General features: G+C 39.3%; 1 protein-coding gene across 1 annotated transcript in view; it reads right to left on the bottom strand.

The window, feature by feature from the left end:
* The window catches only part of ARHGAP8 (Rho GTPase activating protein 8), a 46,588-nt gene that overhangs the window by 8,946 nt on the left and 20,384 nt on the right, over positions 1-17,258 (bottom strand). The window contains exons 8-10 of the mRNA XM_010136649.1: positions 10,934-11,007; positions 690-767; positions 3-40 (exon numbers count right to left, since the gene is read on the bottom strand). Of these exons, the coding sequence (XP_010134951.1) occupies positions 3-40; positions 690-767; positions 10,934-11,007 (190 nt within the window). The remainder of the gene's footprint in view (positions 1-2; positions 41-689; positions 768-10,933; positions 11,008-17,258) is intronic.

Here is a 17,258-nt window from a genome sequence, read left to right as displayed (position 1 = left end):
ATATGGATATCATGATAATCATCAAAATTCACAGACTTGCCTAAAAGGAGAAGAAGAAAGAAAAAAAAACAGTTTTAAATCATATATTTTACTTTTTCCTTAAACTACTACTTAAAAACTGTTTCACATTCCATTTTGAACAGAAAACCTCTTGGCTTTCTGCTGCTGCTAACTCCTGGTATTTCATTTTTGTATTTTTCATGGAGTTTTATTTATCTTGCTATTAGAGATTCTCCCTGTGAAGGCATTTCATACAATGACTTCATGGGGAAGTCAGTGACTTTCAAAATTACTGCACTACATTTCATAAATTATTTGGTAAAATTGTATTTCTTTGCCATAACCATGTAAAAAAACAGAGGCAAAATGACACAGAAACACCGTACTTTGTAACTACAGTAAAGCACAAAGATGCAATACAAAGGTTTATGAAAATATAGACCATTTTTGACTTGTTATTGTTCATTAGCTGCTACAGATTAAGTAACCTCTGGTCTGACATCAACTCATGACTTGCTGTTCAGTGAGCATTAAGTGCCTGTGGCTATCTTTCTGGTTTCTATACTGGTGCTCTTATTGCTTTATGTTACAAATGGTTTTATGATTAACTACTCATAAGAAAGCTAGCGTTTTTGCTTCACCAACAAAGCCCTCACACTATTGCTGGCAATGGTATCATGACAGCTTACCCTGATTGTAGAGTTTCTGAACATCTTTGATGGTCTGGATGTTGGCTGACCTTCTGAAGAGGCCCTCTACTTGTAGTCCTGAAAAAACAGTTAATGAGGTCTCATCTGTAAAAACTCTCACTCTCTTGTTTTTCTCTACAGGTTCAGTTGAAAAGAGAACAGAGGCAGAAGAATAGGGAACGAACCCACTTGATACAATCTTGTTTTGGAAATAAAGTCCTCGAGAACAGAATGTAGAATCAAATAATGTTGCAACATTTCCTACAGCACTCTCTTTAATGTGTCTCATAGAAATACTACCACCTTTTCTTAAGTGTTTGAGAGTGCCTTGTCAACTACAGTTTTTCTTTAAAAGTAGCTTTCAATTGCACCTAATGACATAGAAGCAGGAGATTTAGATTCACCTGGCTGCTTATGTACCCACTCTTGCTGAGCATAACTGCAAACTAAGCCCCAAACCACACCTGTAAACCTGCTCTTCTCCTTTTAAAGGCCTTAAACCTTTAATAAGTTTAAGAGAACATTTGCAAAGATTCTCTATCCTCCCTTTTCTGTCAGTGGGTGAGACAAGATCCATTAGACTGGAGAATGTTTCACAGGATCTTTGGATAGAGAAACCGACTTCTTACCATTGGAGGGGTACGGGCCACCTCCCCACCTTACAGGTAGTTTTGAAGCAGACCATTGCTCCTTCCACCTCTCTAAGTCAGTGGGACTTAACACCTTGCCTGACCGTGGTATTTTGAAATACCTGATCCTAGTCTTGAGGCACTTCTGAGATATTTATCACAAATATCCTGAAGGGTATCTATCTAATTCACTTCTATGTTGTGGACTAACTGAAATCCGACTTCAGCTACAGAGGAAAAATGTCAATAAAATGCATCCAAACAAGGATCTAATTTGGACCGCAGCTTTCAAGGTAAGTCATTTATCTGAATTATGCAAAACAGGAAAGGGACAAAACGTTTTACTTTCCTCAAGATTCATGGTACTTCTTGTTTTTGAATTTGGCAAAATCTTCATTTCCCTCTCTCCAGTTTGTGCTGTTCCTTCTACTCAGCAGGTAATGCAATTTGGCTCACATGGAGATTGGAGGTTCCTACTGGAAGCAGAGTAAGCTAAAACATTAGCCTGTGCTGGTTTGACAAAACATATAATTGCTGATGTTTTCAGAAGTGTGGCAAACCACCCACTGACTTGGAGGGACTGCTGTACGTGTCTTTATACGAGTGAGGAAGAACAGATTTACTTCTTTACGTTCTCATGCTTATCTTTCAGCAGGTAAGTAGCCAGACTGAAATAACTCTTTGTGTATTTCAAGGAAAGTACATACGCATCTATCTGCATGATCAAGAATCTTTACGGTGTTCTAGAAAAATTTTGAGTTATATGTTAATGAAAGATACTCAGCCATTCCTGTAAATTCACCCAGGTTGCATACATATTTCATACATGAAAAATAAAAAAAAAATTGTAAATGAATACAAAATTCCTTAAAAAACCCATTCCTTACAGAACAGTATTTGGTATTGTTTATAAGAATTTAGAGCAGTATACTGAAATACTTGATAATATACTATTGAAGGGAATTTTCACAGACTTCATGCTTCAGAGACTTTTGCAAAGAACCCCAAGCTCTACTTGAAAGTGTTCCGCTGACTGGATTTAGAGGCTTAGCTGGAGTTTAGCTGAATAACAGCTCCTAGTTACTTTCTAAGTATTTATGCCTTTGCTTGTTAAAATTTCAGGTTGAATATTAAAACTTCATCCTGTGCTCTGAGTTCTGGAAGGAGTATGGTAATCTCAAACTACAATATATAAGGATGTATGTATTTACTAAAGGAACTAAACGGACAGTAATTATGACCTATTTAACCACCTGCTTTATTCCCAACCAAGTCATGTTTCAGTAGAATAAAGTTGGCAAACGGCATCACTGTAGTAAACCAGTTCCATTAGATTTACAGTGCAACCTCTCTAAAGACATGGGTTTGGAAATGGCAGGTGTGAACAGGCTCCTCCAAGCACTACCCTCAGCAAACAAGAAATACAATAATTTCTTCAGAATCTGTAGAATTTTACACTGGCTGTCAGTGGACAGTTTTCTGTAGAAACAAGTCTTTTAGAAAATGGACATTAAAACCTCTTGCAATTTGGTTTGCAGGAATTGGTTTAATAGTTAACGCTTAGTCTGATGTGAATCTCACTGCAAAAACTACAATGTAATAAATATCAATTTTTAACGTGTTTATGCCTTTATTGGCTAAGCTTTCAAGAGCCTAATTAAAGACATTAATCTGTAGCACAGACAGCAGCTGTACTTGTCTGGCCCTGAGTCCCATTGATGGTACTGTAATAGCACATAACACTTAGCTCTTGCTGGATGTTTTCTGGAGGCGGAGAAACAACTTTTATTCTCATCTGCAGAAATCTGAGATATGGGCTATACCTGTGCTTCTTTCAGAATTCATTTACCAGGTCAGCTGAATCAATATACAGCAATTTGTTTGATCACATGTGGCAACAAGCCAACTACCGAAGCAGATCTCTCCAGTCCTTCTTACATCAAATGACATGATGCTAATTACAGGTAGGTTGGTGCAACTCTTAGGAAAAAGGAAAAAGCTATATTCTCCTTCTAAAGTAAGACAGCCACATCTTTTTTTGTATAAAAGATGCTCAGTCCATAAAATATCATATTATTTTATTGTATTATTATTATAGCAATTTTTAAATAAAGCATGGGTCATAACTTTGGCCTACGGATAAACAGAAATATGAGTCAACAGCAATTACACTATTGCTGGGGAAACAATGAATCTGGGTGGCAAAACAGCCCTTTTGCAATATATTTTTCTGATTTCTGTGATGCATACAAACTGAGAAGGATACTTTTTTTTAGAAGACTTTAAGTCTATAAATTGCCCTCAGTGCTTTCTGTGTTTAAGCAGGGCATGGGAATGATACCTCAAAACATAATTTGAAAAATGGTGTTTCCCATGTCACAAAAGCTGAATGGCACTATTATATCTCCCCAACTGGGATCTTATATCAAAGGATGGGAAGGAGTAAAAGGAACCTGAAGCCTCTTATTGCTTATTTCACTGTGATGGATAAATACACATCCTTATAGACAGTCAGTAAATGCTTTCTGCAAACCTGTCTCTTCCTTTTCTGACACTAGGGGAAAAAAACAACAGTTCATAGAACCACCATAATTAAGGTAACACATGATGCCCACACTAAAATAAGATTAATTGCTTTGCCTCTTTTTGCAGACATGCCAGGGCCATCACAGTTTCAGGACAAGGAAATAAAATAGTCTGAAGACAATCCTGGTCACTGCTGCTCAAAGTATTCATTTTTGCCCTTTAAAAAAAAAAACTTTGACGTAGCCTATTTAATTTCTGTTGGTAGTATTCTTCAGTCAAATCCTGTTTACAGCATGAGTCATGTCAGCTGTCCTTTTAAAGAGAAATACTATCTAACTATTTTGCCATTAATAGCATGGGTAACAAAGACCACAGAGCAACCAACCCCAGAGCAGCAATGATTGCCAGAACATTGCTAGGGGATGACTGACACGAGCAGCCAGCCTGCACTTTCTAGTCCTGATAAACGTGCAACTGCACATCACTCACATAATCTATCAACACTGCAGAGCCTCTGTTGAGATAACTCAGCACAAACCGTTCCTTGCCCCTCACCAAAAAAACCCCAGATAGATCGACCTAGAGATCAGTGGGCTTTTGCTATCCTGCACTAAACTCTCCAGACCAAAGAGAATGAAATATTATTTTAAATATTAAGTGCTATACAGAAAAAACATTGGGATGTGACTAGTGAAAGGGCCATCTGTAGTCAATGAAAAGTGACTCTGAAGTGGAGAAGTTAACTGAGTAGTTATTTAAATGTCAGTAATCATAAATGAAAACAGGCAGGCACTTCACTCCACACTGAAATAAGATGGCTTTTACCACAGCAGACAAAATTTCACAGTGCAATGACAAAACTACGTCACACTCCAAATTAATAAATAGTTCCTAACCACACTTAACCCCTTTCTACCCCCCAATCAGTTGTCCCACAGGAAAGGCACAGAAAATCAAAACTGATAAAGATAAATTGAAGCAACACATGCTGTCAAATTGTTGCAAATTTGTCAGAGAAAGAGAGATGAGAAAATTACATTCTTTTTCTTTCAATCATCCTTGATTTGAGGGTTGCTGGCATCAAAAACCTTTGTTAATTTGTCTGCTTTCAGAAGAGAAATAGCAAAGAGTAAGCATCTGAATTCCTTGCGTCCCAAATTGAGTTTGGAAATGTTTCTTTTGACTGGAGTCCTGCCAAGTCTCAGGAAGTGTCCATCCTGATTTGGAAACGATTTTCATTCTTATAAGTTATTTAGACATCTTCTTGCAGGTTACCTATTTCTAGTAAGATTCCTTTTTAAAAACTAGAACTAATTTATTTCTAGTATGAGGACTGATGAGTTTACAGCATATTTTAATTGCCCATCTTCAATGTAACATCTTAAATGCCCAGTGTGGTGGCAATTGTGAATTTTTATGCTTAAGACAAATCAGAGATTTTTTTTTTAAAGCTAGAATACAGTCCAGGTTTGAGGAGGAGATTGCACAGCTTTTCTTCCCCTTGTTCTCTGTGCAATGAATACAGAACAACTGACCGTGATGTCTGCAGTTTGTAAAGATGATTTGCATTGCAAGAAGGTGCACAGCAGATCAAGGGCAGAGGGGAAGAGAAAGGACAGTTCAGCCCTACTGAAAAGCTCAGCAGCAGCAGGAAAGATGGGCAACTGTGCATCCTCACCAGAAACCAAAGTGTACTTATGTTCTTGCAGTTTTGAGTGGCATAGTCTCTATTCATTCATAGATTCATGAATGAATATTCTCAGTTTACACTTAGCATCTCTGAAAATAATTTATTTACAATGCCAGAGCACAAAATCATAAACTGCTTATTACAATGCTCATTTTTATTTGATGGCACTTGGGATTTTTCTCATACCCATGAACACTAGGTAAAAACATTCACACAGAAACAAAAGAGCCGAGAACTCAGAAATGTTTAAATGGCCAATGTCAAGTTTTCCCAGTGTTGCATTATTAAAAGATATTTGTTTGATCACAAGAAGCAGAGGCCAGGAGGCAAACCCACTAAGCTGCAGCAATCCAAACGCATTCAGATTGCAAACCCATCCATCTCTACCCGTTTTGACTATCACCACCAGGATGTATTCATTCACATTAAAAAACAACCAAAGCTTTCTCCATCAGCGAGATTTGGTATCGTTCACGGACAGGATGAGGAAGAAAGATTAATCCCTGTTTACCACTGTTTCTGCTACTGCAAAGATAAAGTACAGCTTTAGTTGCCACTATAATCGCACCATAGGACATTTATTACTTTATCATTAACTTCTATAGCATAGTTATTACCATTTCATTTAGAAATCTTAGTCATCGCCCAGGACTCTCTTGTGGTACCACGAGACAACATCAAACAAAAACTTTTTGCTGGAAAGCACTTCCAGTCAACAAAAGAGATGAGGTAAGAGAGAAAGACTTGGCAATAGGGGCTACTGCGAGATAATGTTCCTATAGGGGCCAGTTATCTTTTCTGCTTTATAATTGTGTAGCACGATTCCCTCACTGTGAGTTTATTATTCCATCACTTCTGAGCTGCTGCTGATCTCACATGGTTCCTTTAGTAATAAGTTCTCTCTGCAAACTTCTAATGTAGCTGTTTCCTTATTTGGCTATTCCTGAGAATGCAAATACTATAAAATTTTGGAAATCTTACTAAAAATGCCAGCAGGTTAGCTTTGGTTTTAAATTGTTTAAAACACAGACAAACATGTAGCTTATACCTTTGAGGATACTTTCTAAAACATAAATTACATTAAGAATAATAGTCCTACATATTTCAAATTAAACATTTTTAAAATTCCATATGGAAAATTTTCAAATCATTTATCACTCTAAAGTGGAGCTAGAATGAAAGTGATGAAATGGCTATTTCCTCTTTCATTATTGAAGAAAACTGAAAATTATTATAGAATTTACAAAACTTAGTTTACTGTGTTTAGTGTCATACTGCCTGAAGCATCAGCCATAACAGATCCCATATATAATACAAATATGTATATAATTCACTTATATAATACACACAGACGTAGAAGAATCTCTGCTTACAGTAGATTCTTTTGTTTCTGTTAAAAGTACCAGGTGACTTACTAACTGGATCCAGTGAGAGTCATCTTGCTCAGAAATAGCTATCTAAATACGCAGTTGGATAAATATATGAGGAAGAAACCCACACTCGCTGTCAAAACATTAATTCGGCTGTTGGGATGAGGACATGCTTGCTGCTGTCAGAGCCCACTCAGTAACTCAGTACAAGAAGGGGAGTTTTGGCTCCTTTGTACAGATGAGGATGCCTCCACACCGAGAAGAACCCTTCTGCAAACAATGTGGTCTGAAACTGAGGCAGAAAATTTAAACGTCAAGGAGCAAAAATGTGTCATGAAGCAATCTGTCAAAAGGATTTGAGTCACTAAGATGAAAAAGGCTGGGAGAACTTTGAGACAAGAACTTCCTTAGCCTGGTAGCACACTACTGCAGCTCGTGCATCAGATCTCTTCAAGAAATAAGAGCCTGAGCAGTACAGAATGGGCTTAACCGATGTCAGAGGGTCTCTGATATTCGAAGAAATCTTAACCCTGTAGATGAAGCATGATTTTGCAGAAGCTTTTGTGATTGAGGTCACAGTTTGAGAAACTGATTTCAGGTACACAGATGTGAAAATGTAGCAATGGGAAGAAAGAATGGAAATACTGCACCTAAGGTGAAAATCAAAACCCACTCCCTGCTAATTCTGAGAGACTGGAAACTACGCCAAAATCAAATGGAACAGGGTAATGACAGTGAATTTTTGTCACTTCCGGAAGATGAACTGAAGCTTTCACTGTGCTCACGGCCACGTCTGGAGTGCAAAGAACACTGCCAGTCAGCCTCTCAGGGCTGTCAGCACGGCAATCGACACTTGCAGGAGCTGATGGCAGAATTGAGATATTCCAGATTTAGAGAAAGAGTTAAAATCATAGCAGACAGCAGGTACAACAGATACCTGCACACTTATAATCAAGTGCAAAAAAATGCACGTCTATCACCTACTGCTTAACAGCCTTGGCATGGCAGGTACTTGGCTTTCAAGAATCAGCTGGCTGAGAATGTCAGAAAACACTCTACCTGACAAGCTATCTCTCCTTAGAAATCTGGTTTGTGGAGATCTCCTTATGACAGAGAATATGACAGCTCTGAGCAAACTTGGGCTTGGCTGGAAAATATCAACACTGACGGAACCCATGCCCTTCCTTCCTGGGAGCACAGGAGGACAGAGACCTGGGGGGAAAACGGGATAGTCCAGCTAGCAAACGCATGGGTTGGACTATGTATCAGTGGCCTACGCTATCATGCCACCGACTTGCACTGGTGCATAAAGTAGGACAAGGGCTTTGTTCAGAAGTATCATCACATTTCCTCGGAGACTATCCTTTGCAAACTGTGCTGATATTGCACTGAACAGATGAATTTTTAGTCAAAAAAAGATGAATTTTGGAGAAAACCCAAGGATGATTGCTGCCTTCGGAATAACAAACATTTCATCTAGGAGAAATTCTGCAATGACAAAGTTGCAGAAAAAAAACTTTCTTTTATCACAACCACGAGAGCTAAAACTTGCTATTTTTTCCTTGCAGGCAGTTGGTGTTGCTGCTTCAGAAACTGGGTATCTGGAATTAGCAATTGTTGAGAAGGAAGAGTATGGGACTGGTGCAATAGTGATGAGACAAAACACTCAGAAAGAACAAAAGCAAGACACAGAGGAGGTTTTGTGGCAGTTCAGTGCAAGAATTACTAGTTACTGGTCATCAACGCAATATAATGATGGTCATAAATCTCCTATTTCTTTAAAATCTTTAAAATAGGTCCAAGAAAGTGCCAGATATGCAAAGCCCTCCCCCCAAGCACAGCCAGAAGTTTAAATCAAGTAACATTTCAGTGACTCAATTTTCACTCAATTTCTAATTAATAACAGCTGTGAGAAGTAATGATGTTAGTGCACGTTCATCCTCATTTTAGCTCTCTTGACTCCTGTGATTAGTGAGGAAGAGGTATTTGCCTATTAAGATAAGCTAAATATATGTAAGGATGCTCGTTTCGTAAGAATTTCAAACAAAAAAGTCTGGTTTTCATCTGCAGATGGGGTACGCACCGATACACTACCCGAGCTCGAACTATCCACTTGGACTTATAATTACAGGGGTTGTCTCAAGCTGCAAGTCACTTGCCTTCAACACTCTTGGTAGCAAATTATTTCACTGGATCCAAACATAATATTTTATACAAGCTACACCTGCAAAGTTCTCATCATTAGCACCAGTCTGAAAACCGCACATACAAACAGTTTTGCAGGCCTGAGTGGAAATCCTGAATTTGGACCGAGAGGTCTTCAATAAAGTTTATTAGGAACTCTTACTCTACTGCAGATCAGTAGATACCTTTAATAGCAGAACTGGCCCCACTTCAGTACTTGGCCTTGACTGCTGCAGGTATTTTGAAAATAAATTAGCAATTTCAAGAGGCAAGTAGCTAGCCCTTCTGTACACGAGCACCCTTAGCGATGCTATGCCCCACGGCTTGTAAACTGTAAGCAGGTATCCACTGCAGTGGATATCACTCTTACTGTCTTACGCATATCACAAATCAGCCTCACTTGAGGTGTGAAACCCCACCAAAATAAAATGGGCAGTTATTTAATGTTCTTATTTACCCTAGGGGAAGCTATAATGTTAAGGAGCCTAGCCTAGCAATGAGGGCAAGACATGAAGTGACTAGTCTGCCCTCATTTAAATCAGAATGATCTTGCACCGATTCAAATGAAGCCAGGTTTTCTCTTGAGAATCAAGAAACCTTTTTCTTGCCCTGCCCCCTTTGTCTTTACAAATGTGAAGCCTATTCAGCATAAGGTTTAAAAAAGTTTGAAATTTCTCACTTAGGATATAAACACACTCAAATTCTGACCAAACTCTAGTGGCGATAGTCGAAATGAGCATTAACCAAACTTAACGGCACATTAAACAACTGTGATTTTTTTTAATAACTGTAACACACAGATTTTTATGTTCTTCGCTTGACACACCTATTAAAAATTCACACTCTTCTTTCTGGGATCTTAGGAATCATTCCCAGTTCTAACACTGTGTCATGTTGTGACATTCACATGCTGTTTCTGTCCTGTCACCTGCAAGATAAATGTACCTAGGCTATAGATTTGATACTGTAAGACTTAGCAAACATTTGTGAGACTCCAAGGCCTGGGAGCACAAAGGGCTATGGAAATGTGGCTGTGATTGCCTTAAAATCAGGAATCAAAATGTAAAATCACAGTACACTGGGAAAAGCAATTTCAAGACTGCAGCCTTATCTCCGACTGTCTACCTGCATGTGCCTTTGTCCCTGTGCACTTAACCTACAGATGGCACCTGACATTTGGTTCTTTATATTGGCCAGGCACGCACTGGGGAGAATGGTGGCATCGGCAGCAAAGTCTATCTTCTCTTTGCTCTGTACACAAAAACAATACAGGGAACTCAGATTTGGATGCTCCCATTTTAAATACAGGTCTTTGTCATCTGTATCTCTGTAAAATGTAACTATAGATATGAACTGCAGTCAAAGGATCTGTAAATGCCAGTAAAAATAGTTTGTGAAAGGAGGACTTCAAGCTTACCTCCACAAAACGTGGTTTTTTCAATGAGTTTTTATGGCCACTGGTCCTACAAATACAGAACTTCACACTGACTTTTACCGGTAGTTCTACTTAAAACCAGCAATATGCTATGGGTTGGTGACATGTATTTCAAGACATCTTCTCTCATTTGCTATTCCCTAATCTAGTCCTAAGGGCAAAAAGCTTTGCCTTTTTTTTTTTTCTCCTCATAGTGAGACAACAGTCTGATGACAAGCATTCCCTATCCATCAAAGCTCTCGAGGCAGTGCCCAATTACCACTGGAGCTTACAGGATTTAAACACACCCTGTGCAGCTGTCAACTTTGCTGAATCAAGTACTAAGCATTGTATATTTATTTTTATATATATATATATTCATATATTGTCCTTGTTCTGAAAGATAGATGTCCTTTTGACACAAAACTCACCTTTTCTTTTTAGGTAGGATACAGTTTCCTTCATTACTGGGGGAATTAGGTCATCTTTGTTTTTGTCCTTGATACTGTTGCGGGGAAAAAAAAAGTAACAGCCTTTAAATAGCATTTATAGACAAAGAGTAAAAATGAAGACAGAACAGTCCCAGCAAAAACCTGAGATGTACCTGAGAGCATACATTAAATTCCACAAACTGAGGAGCCTGCGCCTTGGTATCTGCACCAAACACAGGAGTCCTCCACAACTCTTAACAGGGGCTGAACAAGTAACTGGAATGGGAGACTTGGACTTACGTTCAAAGAGACATTCCTAAACACTTACTTTTCACTAGAAAACCTCTCTTAACTGCAGTGGTGCTGAGTAATAAACGCTATATACTGTACTGAAAGGAAATCAAGGCAGAGCAGCAGAATGGTGTTCCAGACTAACTTTGCGCCTACTTGAGACTGGTTTTGCTCCAGTTTTTTTCCCCTCACTTGGCACACACCAGCAGGGCTGCATTTAACCATGATGCTGTGACAGCAGGGAGGTGGCTCTGACAGGAGGGGTTGAACGCCATTGGTGGAACAGGGTTTTGAGGCAGTTTAGAAGCAGGCAAGGAAAGAATTTGCAGTAAATGCTTCAGAATAAGTCTTGATCAAGGGATGCTGCAAGTTTAGGAGCCTTTTATCATGCAGATTTTTCTTTGTCATTTGTCTCTTTTTAAGCCACAGTGCATGTAATAATTAAAAGGATATTGTACTACTTATTTCAAAGGAGAAGTGATGCAGTGGGATTGTTAACACTTCAAATTATTCTCATCAAATGAGATTTCTCTCTCTTTCAGGAGTGAACAGTTGAAGCAAAAAAATCAAAAATGACATTTTCTTGATCGAGAGTGTAAAAATTTCTGCACTTCTCTTCCTTATTTAAAAAAAAAAGTCTTGGCTGTTTAAAAAGCATAACAGAAGAGATGGTCACTATCTGCTAAGTATTCTGCTATATTTTTGTATTAATTAAAAATGAAATAAAGGACTGGTCTCAATTTGAAAGCAGACAATATATGATGTGCACAGTTTCATATTTGGTACTTAACAGGTGACCAGCTTTACTGACAAACTCTAAAGCACCGGCACAAAACAGCACAGAGATCTGTGACTGTATTATGAGGGCTTCCCTTGGGATCACAGCCCCTTTCAGATAGAACCACCTGCTCCAACATCGGGTCCTCCATGGGCTGCAGGTGGATATCTGCTCCGCTGGTACCTTTCATGGGCTGCAAGGCGCCAGCCTGTCTCACCATGGTCTTCACCATGGGCTGCAGAGGAATTTCTGCTCCGGTGCCTGGTCCACCTCATCTCCCTCCTTCTTCATCGACTTTGTTATCTGCAGAGTTGTTTCTCTCACATGTTCTCACTCCTTTCTCCAGCTGCAGTTGCTGCTGCACAGCAACTTTTTCCCTCTTCTTAAACGTGTTATCACTGAGGTGCTACCACCACCACTGGTGGGCTCGGCCTCGGCCAGTGGTGGGTCTGTCTTGGCGCTATCTGGCCTTGGTTTTATTGGACACAGGGGAAACCTCTAGCAGCCTCTCACAGGAGTCCCCCCTGGAGTCCCCCCACTATCAAAACCTTGCCCTGCAAACCCAGTGCAGAGGAGAATGATTCTGAGAGTTATTTCCTTTTCCAGGTACTATGATTTCTTCACTTTCTCAGACAGAAGATGGCTTGCTTATTATTCTATTAATATAAAACAACTGATAGTAACTGGAGTGTATGATACAACTTCTGTAACATTGTTGCAAGGAAAGGAGCAATCCAGTGCTCTATTTTATAGTGTTTACACTACACATAAAAACTACTTTAAAATAAAACAATTACAGCAACGTGAGCCAGCATCGTGTGGTAGGGAAATAGCCAAATTCCCCCCTCCTCCCCCTATTCGTTTTCCATATACCTACAAAGGGAGTTAGAAGAAGATATGTAGACTGATTTATTTTGGAACTCCAAGCTTAAGAGGTTGGTCACCTCCAGCTTCACATATGGGGGCAGTGGGGGTATTCCTCCAACAACAAGACTGACAGCAGGATCATGACTTAGGCACTGAATCACCCTGGAGTTTTGCCTGTCATGCTCAAACTGACAGAGAAGCATACTTCATGCTATTTGGTTACTCAGCCATCAAACATTTTGATCTCATTCATCACTCCAGGGACACAATGCTGAGACACCAGTGCCAGTTACAGTTTCATTGTCCACCCAGTCCTACTCTTCCTCTTTCCTATTTTCACCATTCAATCTCTTCCTAGGCACTAACATCTGTGGGTTTGCAGGTTATCCAGATACTCCTAGACCAATCTGCTTTTTCTCTCTACTGCACATATTCTGTCACTTCACTTAGTCCTACTTAAAACAATGCAACTTGTCATGTGATTGTAACAAACTTGTTAATCCTGCTCTGAGAGCTAGTCCTACTATTTCAAATACCTAGACCAACCTGCTGTTTGAAAGGAAGTTGTTCCCTCACCCACAGAAACTGAAGTTGATCTGCTCTGAATCCTACCTCTTTCCTCATCATAGTAATTAGAGATCATTTATTTATGCCATCTATAAACTCACTTCCCTCACAGAGTATTTTCATTTCCTCCCCTCACCTCTTTATCTCACGTTTCCTCATAAGGTAAGGAGTAGTTCATCACCATCTAAACACTAACTGGTGCTCCAGCATACCAAAGACAACAGAAAACTGAATTCCTACTGCCGTTTCACCCCTTCCAGCCAATGATTTTCAAAAGCTTGTAGTATTTGTGAGGGCTCCACTCCTTTGTCAAATTTGGTTGACATAAGCCCATAGTTCTTCTATGAACCTTACTAAAAATCAATCCATTGAACAATTTTTTCCTGTCCTTTTTCAACAAAGTCTCCATTCCAGAATCTAAATAAGCATAAAGTGTATAAAATTCAATACTGCTTTATGTGTGGGTTAATACTGCTTTGTGGACACTATTGTACCTATGTTTAACAGGAACTGTTTACGACAGGGGAATTTTCCTTGATGGAAACAGACGTATTTTGATAAAATATGGCCAAGTTTCACAAAACCATGTTTCTAACATGATCATTTTAGACATTTGACCAAATAAATTCTACAATGTATGCAATGCACTTGCAGGAAGGAAAACACTGACAGCAAGGAATGAGTTTAATTCAGCTAATCCTAAAGTATGATATTTTATACATTAGTAATTGTTATCATTCTCTTTCATGGGCACTCCCTTGTCACGGGGAAAGAGCTTGGGTGCCCTCGCGAGGTTCGCGAAGCCAAGCCATGATGATGATGATGATGATGAATTGTTATCATTTGTGGCTGCTCGCAAGTATGATCTTTAGGTGAAGTGATCAGTTTCTTGTCCTTACACACTGGCAAAGTATCATTAATTTCAATATGAAACAGTACTGAACTTACTAGAGTAATCATTCTCTGCAGTATCATAACATGATAATGGCTAGGAAGACTAAGTCCAGCCTCAATCTTGCCCATTATCACAGATATCTTACAAGAACTAAACCAGATGCCACAAGTGAGGCCTTCATGAAAAACACTCACTGATTTGAAAAGGCCATGGCTTTAAACGCAAACAGGACGAGTTTATGACCTAGTTAGTCCTCAGAGCAATGCCCTCTTCTTACCTATAGTGACAATCAAGTACCTCCATAACACCTCTCCCATCAATAAAATCCTCTCATCCCCTTTCAGGATATTTATGCCATCTCTCCTAGCACCTTCTGCTTTTTCCAGCTTCAACAATCTGGCATTAGTTTCACGCATGCTGGTGACACTGTAGAGCAGAAAGTCAGTGTTACTGTTACAACCGAGCAAGAGCTGTGCAGTGCTCTCAGACCAGCTCTGAGACCTGGGTTGTTCTCTTCTTCTCCCTGCCTTTCACCTAGACCTTGGAGAGAAAAATATAACAAGTAACTTTGTTTCCCTGCCATGAGCCCCCTCATTCCAGTCCCTGCAAAAGTTGGATACAGAAAAGGGAACAGAGCCACGCAAACACCGAATACGTGAACCCCCTAACCTGCTCTGAAAGGCAGCTTCTGTATGTGAATTATTTTCTCCCACAACAGATCAGTGTTGTATAACAACCCTGCTGCAACAACATAGAAAAAAAAGCCAGGCAGTGAGTATGCAGCCTCATTAATAAATTAGCCTTGCTAATAAACCACGCGAGGAAGGAAGTTCTAGGGGTTCTTTGCACAGCACGCAAAGTTGAAATCCCCAGTGAAATGACTTCTCCTCTGTAAAGGACTAAACAAGAAAAGGGGCTGGGAGATGAGGTCAGTACCAGGGTCAGTGTTCAGGATACCAGTGAGGAAAAGCCTACAAAAAAATCAAAGTAAGGGGAAAAACCCCCCATTTATTTCAGCCTTTCTAATAGGGGAGTTATAACACACTCCTCGTGTATAAAATAATTTTGTTCCGTGTATTCAGATCAGTGCCCTAAACATTTAGGGCAACTTTTATTAAAATTAGTCGAAAGCCTAATTCACTTAAATGGGAACATCATCAAGACTTTAATTTGCTTAGAAGCTGTTACATCTTTATTATTGACAATTTAAGCTCATGGAAGCCATTCACAGTCCCTGTGAAGTTGCACTGATTGTTTTTGCTCTCTTACAGCTGCTTGCTCCAGAGGCACCAACCCAGCAGCTTTTAATAAATGTTTTCTAATTATTATTGTTACTCATAAATGTGTTTCCCATTTCAGTGTATAAATAGCAAACTGATTATTTACAGCACTTGCTCCTGCTGAGCACTAGTTTATCTGTCAGAGAGGTGAGACAAATAACTGAGCTATAATTCGTAATAATAAAACCTACACATCATTTTTCTTCTTCTATGAAAAAAAGACACAGTTTCTGCAGTTCTACCATTTTCTACAGGATTCCTGTTTCCCTTGAAAGAAAGGTACCATCCTCAGCTCAATGTAAAAGGTCCTCAAGAAAAAATGGCATTTTAAAATAGAGTAGAATATTCACTGTAAGTCACATGCAAAGGATTTTTCTGGGGAAAGCTGGGATGCATATTTTCATAGCATTTCACAATGTGACACACAGTGTTCAGTTTACTGGCCTGAGGTGACAGAAAATAATAGGGACATTACTTCAGCTAATGTAAATCAGACCAGCTCAGAGGTCAATGAAATTACACCTCTATCCTCTCTTTGTGGATCCTGTCAAGTAATCTGCATTTTTCTTGCCTTGTTCAGGATGGCGTGATGAGCAGCTGTGCTTATGATGGACAATGCAAACTGACACCGGAGATCAGGCGCTACTACCGGCGGTTAGAAATGAGAAATGTCTTTCTGCTTAAGAGATGAGAGTAACGGAGCATTTCAGTACCCAGCGTAGATTCCTGTAACTGATTCACAGATCTGAACTGTATTGCAGAACATGTCAGATTCAAGAGGGGTTTATTCTGATAAACATAGTAGCCAGAGAGAACGAGTACTCCTCACTGTAGGATATATGATTAGTTACTGCAACACATTATATATCCAATGACTCTCTTCTAGACAATGAACAGGTATCATGAAAGACCTTTGCACATTGTTCTGAAGTGTCATTAAGTATTCTTGGTTGATAATCTTTCTCTCTCTGTGTTTTTCCTTTCCTTTTCATTTTTTCCCTGCTGAGACATGCCGAGATTTGGTTTGGAATTCATTCTTTCTCCCTGGTCAGACATGCACAGCATGCACAAGCAGAAAGATTATGACCAAAAGGAAAGCACCCTGAAATGTTTATGATAACAATTCAACAGGCACGAGCTGTACAGCTGTGGTAATTTTGTGCATTTTCTCTGCCCCCTCTCCCCATCCATGGCAATAGATAGAAAACCAAAACATTTCTTGTCTTCCCTCAAAACATGTAATTTTAGATTTTAAAACCAGTTGGAGAAAGCAGAACAATGGCAATAGCTAGTCAAGGTTAACCCTGTGCTCTGTGCTGGAGCTCAGCTGTAGCCTTCCTTGATTACAGAGGCAACCGGGTGCAGCAACAGGGGGTTTATAGTATCTTGCTGAACATACAGCAGAGGACAACGAGGCCGCTTGGCCCATAAAATCAATCAATAATTCCTTTAAAGTTTCATAAATTCAGGAAGCTTCATTTGTGCATTTTAACTGCATTTATCTGATCGATATAAGCAGAGGGTCCCCCAAATTATTCCTTGCCTTTCTAAACAAGAAATCTTTACTAATGGCTTTTAGAATAAAAATGCTTTCACCCTGACATGCAGTGCAAACTAGTGAGGATGTATTCTGAACAGCTAATTCCT

Source organism: Buceros rhinoceros, unplaced genomic scaffold (genome assembly GCF_000710305.1).
Source record: "Buceros rhinoceros silvestris isolate BGI_N320 unplaced genomic scaffold, ASM71030v1 scaffold1295, whole genome shotgun sequence".
Taxonomy (NCBI): domain Eukaryota; kingdom Metazoa; phylum Chordata; class Aves; order Bucerotiformes; family Bucerotidae; genus Buceros; species Buceros rhinoceros.
Note: the sequence above shows the minus strand (reverse complement) of the source record. Positions and strands in the feature narration are given on the sequence as shown.